General features: G+C 35.8%; 1 protein-coding gene across 2 annotated transcripts; it reads right to left on the bottom strand.

Annotated features, from left to right (window-relative positions):
* Positions 1–1,351: 1,351 nt before the first annotated feature.
* LOC149402130 (ubiquitin-conjugating enzyme E2 variant 1A-like) lies at positions 1,352–5,203 on the bottom strand. Of its 2 annotated transcripts, none has more exons than XM_089609192.1 (6): positions 5,011–5,203; positions 3,311–3,450; positions 2,103–2,228; positions 1,891–2,017; positions 1,643–1,702; positions 1,352–1,563 (listed from the first exon to the last, which is right to left on the bottom strand). In XM_089609192.1, exons 1-5 carry the CDS (start codon positions 5,036–5,038, stop codon positions 1,644–1,646), a joined length of 480 nt encoding a protein of 159 aa, XP_089465318.1. In that variant the 5' UTR covers positions 5,039–5,203; the 3' UTR covers positions 1,352–1,563; position 1,643. The 2 variants fall into 2 exon arrangements, with proteins under 2 accessions (XP_089465318.1, XP_089465319.1); XM_089609193.1 differs by having other exon boundaries at positions 1,352–1,548.
* Positions 5,204–6,453: the final 1,250 nt, after the last annotated feature.

Genomic DNA, 6,453 nt, shown 5'->3' with positions numbered 1-6,453 from the left:
GCTCACAAAATAAAAAGAGTAATGAAATACATGAATATGTTATTAGTATTTTAAAACTAATTGGTGTCTTGATCTTTCTTTTCTTGATTCTATCAACTTTTAGTTCGGGGTGCCCCTATGGTAGTCGTATCTATTTCAGTGCGCACGTTAGAGACAAAGATATGTGGTTGCAAGGTCACACACTTTGCTCTAGCTAATAAACATATTAGGGTCTCGGCCCGAGAAATTTCCCCATTAGGGCCCATAAGTCGACTCGAAAAATTCTTCTTAAGACCTCCATAACTCGAGGTGGTACGACTCTCTTGCTTATCTTTATTTTTTCACTTTTTATTTTCGTTACACGCATGAATGACGTACGACATAAAAATATACATGATAACATGACTAGAAATAAGAATATGATAAAAATATTTTAATTTATAACATATCATCATATAACATACCATACCATATCATATCATTACATAACATATTAAACCATATCATAAACTCAGCATACATAACATATCATTCATACTTTCTCAACACAAGTATATAATATATATGTGCGTTAGTAAACTACTTTAGTTGGCTTATGTTACAAAAATAGACATCCGTGATGAAATTTCGCATTCACCGAAAATAAATATAATATTAAAGATAAGGGTGATAATCCACTCATTATCATTTATAATTACTTTGTAGCTATATATGCGTGGGCCTACGTTTAAAGATTTTAGTGCACTGATGAAAAACATGTGGCATGGAAGTAACTCATGCAAGAAAAATAATTTGGCATATCACTAATACTTGCATATATACACGTGTACATCATTATTAAACTAATACTTGTGAATTAGTTTTTTTCCTCCTTTTAATCTAACATATAAGTCTTTTATACTTACTCCCACTTGACTGACCCCAATTGAGAAAGAGCTGTCAGGGTGAATTCTTATGAACAATAAGAGATCTGACATGACATTGTATAGTAATATACGCTAACGACATATACTCTTAGGGTAGATATATATGGATCCATTAAATACATACAGTTTTAGCCAATTTTTCGTAAATCTTAAATAAATAGCTACATTAATGTATTTACACGCATAAATTAATATAAATACTTCATCATCTTATTTCAATGAAAATGCAAACTAAGAATACCACGTCAAGTTTGTACTTATTTACTCGAGATTTACGAAACATTGTCTATATAACATTCTCAAACGTTTTAATTGACTAATTACTTAATTTTGTGTGTGTGTGTGTATATATATATATATATATATATATATATATATATATATATATATATATATATGTATGCACGCCTGTTTACAGTAATACGCTTAAAAAGGGGTATTCAAGATGGAGAATGCTCAATTTACTGAATTTTAAACATCAGAGGGAAGCTCTTAAATAAGCAAATCAATGTTTCCTTATACAATCATAATTATGATAATTAAGAGGCAAGTTTAGTGGATAACACAGCCGAAGACTGAACGGAGTGTGACACGTTGTCTCATGAAGCTGATCATTCCGGGACGCCAACAGTCCTTAATTACACTTTTCAAACACATTCTACATGTAAAAGGTTGCTCGTGAAGTGAAGTGGTTTAATGCGTTCATATAGTATATACAGTGTCCTCATAGATCTCACCTTATGTGATGCAACATTTCAGCACCAAACCTTTCTGGTCAGCCCTTCCCTCTTCGCTACCTGGAAATCAATGTCGAAAAAAAAATGCTATTAGACCTTTTTCGCTGTCTTTGAACATTAAGCAATGAATTCCATTACAATACAGATATTCTGCTTATGAAAGCTACTTCAAGCATCTTTTATTCGTATCAGACTAGCCCGTGACGGAGAGATAATAAGATATTTAGATACGAGAAACCATGAAAAACCTTCGGGGGGCTGAGCCAGCTTTCGGTTATGGGGTGACATCATATCCTTCTTCAGTTGTGTCAATATGGTCTCCATTGTGTATCCTCTTTTCCAGTTAGCAAGCATAGGGAAAAGACTTGGCTCAACCTGGAAAAAAGCGTTGACGCATTAGCATATTAAGCACATGCAATTAGAAGGGGAAAAACATTGTCTCGATTGTAACATCACTTACTATTCCACTTTCCGGGTTGACGCACGTCATGTTTATCCGAGTTTGAAACCTCACTGTTGGTGGATTTTCTGGGTAGTCCTGGCCACAAAAGAGTTTCAACTGGTAGATTTTACCCTCGTGCACCGTCTACCAAGAAGCATAACTCTTCAATATCAGTCTCCTCTACGGAATAATAAAATTACGGTGTACTAAATTTGGCAAGGAATTGCAAGCAACTCTATAAAGATTTGACGGTTGAAGGATATTTGCTAGAAGGTTAGTCTATTAATACATGAAATATAGTTACAGAATCCAAATTCAAAAACTACATGGCATTCAGATGTTTCTTTACATTTTTTTCTGTGTTTTTATTCAGTCCCTGAATAGACGATTACATATATATTGTATTTCTGAGTGCTAATCATCTGTGTTTTCATTTTCTATTTTCGCTCAAAGAAAAAAGAAACCAAGACCTTTATTAAAAGAAAAAGGGTACACTTGTTTAAATGGTTCAATAGTAAGTAGGTATATAATTAGTGAAGGGTTTAAGAGTTGAATAGTAATTCTAACGTACAAGGGTTTAGGGTTCATGTGTGTGCATATATCAATCGATCCCCTCTTTATTCATAACCACCATCCATTGTTATTTGATTAATATTTACTAATAGGATAACAAAGATAAAATAAATATACTGACAAGGTTCTTGAGATCTTATTTGGGAAACATCAGGGGAATACAATAGAAGGCTATGCCTTGACCATCATGCCCAGACGAGAACCTAGTTTACTTATTTATCAACAAAGTTCGTATGTATCATCATCACATCCAATTTCTCGTTCCCAGCCAAAAAAAAAAAAAAAAAAAAAAACCAATTTCTTGACTAAATATATTGGCTTCCTCTCACCCAAGTCCCTCTCAACCTCGCCGCCTAAAGCACCACATTGTGCTCTAGGTGGCGTGTTGGCAAAATTTGACTAGAATTACAGCATCAAACAATGGCATTTATTAATTTGCAATCAGCAAATTTGCCACCGGAGTAAAAAAACCGGGCTTCAAAATTAAGTCGACTATGCTCGAAACGAAATGCAAAATTGTGGTTGTTTTGGTGCACAGAGGTTAAAGCAAGCCAAATCTCAATTTTAATCATTTGGGTTTGGTAAATCAGATTTAAATCTTTAGAGTTCAAATAATATTTGCATATATAGCAAGAGACATGAAATGAACCTACATTAGGGGGACCAATGATGGTTCCAGTCCATGACTGCATGAATATATCGTCAGCGTCATCCATTCCGTAGCTAACAGTCCCATCTCCAATTCCTTTCTCTCCTCTCTCTAGTTCTTCCAGCAATCTGAAATTCCTAGGAACTGCAGCAATGAAAATTCAGAAGTAAAAAAAAAAGTGTTAGTTCATATTCCAGATAAATAAAAGCCTACTTTTTATTTTATTTAAGGGTTCATTAGGTATATAGCCATATTTATAGTTTCACATTGCTATACAGTCAACGTTTCGTAAATCTTAGGTATACAGCCATGTCCATGCATTTACACGTGTACATTGACGTAAATATACCACCTTTTTATTTCAATGAAAGGGAAAACCAGGAATGCCACGTCATTATTATGGTTATTTACCTAAGATTTACGAAATGTTGGCTATATAACAATCCCAAACGTTTTAGTTGGCCAGTAACCTAATTTTTTGTTTATTTAAACATATACATAAGTTAAAACTACACATTTTTTTAATTAGCGAAGTCATTTATTGAAAGTCAAAAGATAGTTAGTACGAACGACAGAAGTGGGTCATTAGGGTGGTCAGAATCGGAGGCAGCTAAACAATAGTTCTCTAGAAAATGCGTATCAGAAATAAAATCAATTCAAGAATTACAAAAAGTACAAAGTGAACAACCCAAGAACCCAAACCGCTTGACTTCTGCAATGACTCTCTTTGAACCATAATTTGGGCACAATTATTTCATTCTCCTGATTATTTCATTAAGTAAAGTGAAAGATGAAATGACCTCCATAGATCTTATGAATTTTTTGACATGCTACACCATACTCAACAATTGATGCTGTACAGGAATGGAAATATTAAATACCATGTCAGATATAGAAAACATAAAGAGGCTTTGGTTATCCTGGTATTACATTTTCCTTTTACTTTTATCTGAAGAAGTAAAAGCTAATCGAAAGTACGTTGTTCTGGATTTGTATTTCAGAACGAAATGCTACCAAAGATTATAAAATTGTGGACACTTAACTACAGAAATAATTAAACTACGATTTAAAATGAGTAACACCAACTTGTCTTTTAGACTGACAGTATTGTGTAAGGTATTGCACACAAATAGCCTTGTCTTTCAAATTGGGAGTGACTTGCCACATTTAGAAACAGTTCCAATAATACGCGACTAAGTAAAGTCTCTTCTTTGAAAAAAAGAAAGGAGTATGGCATCAACTATTCACAGCCAGGGAAGAAAGTTTTGACCGAAAACAACGTTTGTCATTACAGAAAATCCATAATAAATTTACAATATGGGTCTCAACACGTCTGGCACTAAGTAACATAACATTCCTATTCTGAAATCAACAATAAATCCGTATCTTTAACCAAATAGGAAAACAACACAAGAACAGACATTAAAAAACGATATTTCAATTGCAATTCTTACTCATACAGCCAAATCAGGGAAGTAGACGAAAAATTCCCCTAATCAAGTACCGGATTACTAATAACCTATTAAAAAAAATAACGAATTCCCAAACCTAAATAACATCACAACACATAGAAAAGTAAAAGAAACAGTCAAAATCTAAACAAATCTAAATTTCAAGAGGGGAAAATTGAGAAAAAATTTGCATAATTTTCAGTGAAAGAAAATAAAACGGCAGAAGCGAGATCCTTTAATCAGTAAAACTCACCAACAACACGCGATCCCTCGGAGCCCATGTGAGTGACGAGTCCAGAGACCCTAATTAAACGAACGCAGGGCAAATAGGAAGGGTTTTAATTTTTAGAGAGAGAGAGAGAGAGATAGAGAGAGCTGGAATGGTCCTACTCCAAATGCGAAGAAGACGATCAAAAGGAGATGGAGTAAATGATTTCCTGTTACTTGTCTATTCCTATAACTATACGCCCACTTCATCTATGGCTACATTTAATATATATCAGCCAAAAAGTCAAAAGGAATGAAAAATTGCACTGATTTCGAGACCAACATTACCGATTATCTCAAAGTATCAAGATTAGACATTTTATATCAAAAACATATAAAAATATATTTTTGTCCTTATTTCGGATAAAAATATCATTATAACTATCGGTACATACAAGAGTGTACGATGCTATACAATATCATGCGATACCATATGATACGTACGATGACGTACGATGGCGTATGATACCATATCATCTATATGGTCATAAGGGCATTACTGGAGTTTTGATGTGCCGATAGGGCCGCTCGTGGCTGGGCCCCAATGGGAATGCTTAAGTTATTTCTCGAGCGCTCGGACCGAGTACGAGATTGACTAAACTCAGTTTCCTCGAATTCGGTCTCTTCCACGTAATCAAGGTCGAGCTCATCATCAGGGTTGTTTGTGTTCGCCTCCCGGGCCAGGTTGCCTTCCTCGATGTCATAATCGAGTAGATTCGTGATGAGCGTCATATCTACCCTGGGTTAAGCAAGGAGTTCGGCGAGCCTTTAATCGGTCTCTTCCATGAGGGCAACGCGCTTGCCTTGGGCGTCTTGGTCACCGGGCTGGTCCTGGTTCTCACGAGGTGTCGGTCGTCTTCTCGATGGGCCAGGCGACGAAGGTCATATCTCGAGCTAGTTGATGCAGAGTTTGATCTTCCCTCAAGCTAGTCGCTCAGAAGTTTGGGTTATTCCCTGTCATGGACGTGGCGAGCATTTGACTTATCTCTCAAGAGTAAATGTGAATAAAAAGAAAAGAGGTTGTAGATGGAACGTGGTCGCCAAGTTAGGAAATGCCCTCCTTCTAGCACCAAAATATTATCGTTCGTTTCCGGACAATGATTTAGAGACTCGAACGATTCAACCCAAGGTCGGACCAAGTGATCGCGTTCGAGCCTAGGTGTCTCGAACTCAGTATCCCGAGTCTTTCTCTTGTCACGTATCGTCCTTCGCGTTCTCTAGAGCGTCTTGAAAGTAAGAAAAAAAGAAGAACTACAAAGGGAAAACAGAGGCGCTTACTCTGTTTACCTCTCCGACCTTTAACATTAGGAGGATTTAAGTGGAAAATAGAGGTTTAGGCGTTTGTGAGACAAATTCAAGTGAAACGAGCCTTCGCAGAGTTTTAGCATGTTTCGGGACTCAAAATACGTTCTCAGTTGCTTGGGTCAAA

The sequence above is a fragment of the Urtica dioica genome, chromosome 3 (assembly GCF_054948205.1).
Source record: "Urtica dioica subsp. dioica isolate 48M chromosome 3, U.dioica_male_clone48M_v1_H2, whole genome shotgun sequence".
Taxonomy (NCBI): domain Eukaryota; kingdom Viridiplantae; phylum Streptophyta; class Magnoliopsida; order Rosales; family Urticaceae; genus Urtica; species Urtica dioica.
The sequence above is the reverse complement of the archived record's forward strand: the minus strand, read 5'-3'. Positions and strand labels throughout refer to the sequence as shown.

Excerpts from the sequence above, each read along its gene's own strand:
- LOC149402130 (XM_089609192.1), bottom strand. The coding sequence starts at position 5,038 with ATGGGCTCCGAGGGATCGCGTGTTGTTG. Across the intron at positions 3,451-5,010 it reads CGAGGGATCGCGTGTTGTTG|TTCCTAGGAATTTCAGATTG; the intron begins GTGAGTTTTACT and ends TCATTGCTGCAG. Across the intron at positions 2,018-2,102 it reads TCAACCCGGAAAGTGGAATA|GTTGAGCCAAGTCTTTTCCC; the intron begins GTAAGTGATGTT and ends GCTTTTTTCCAG.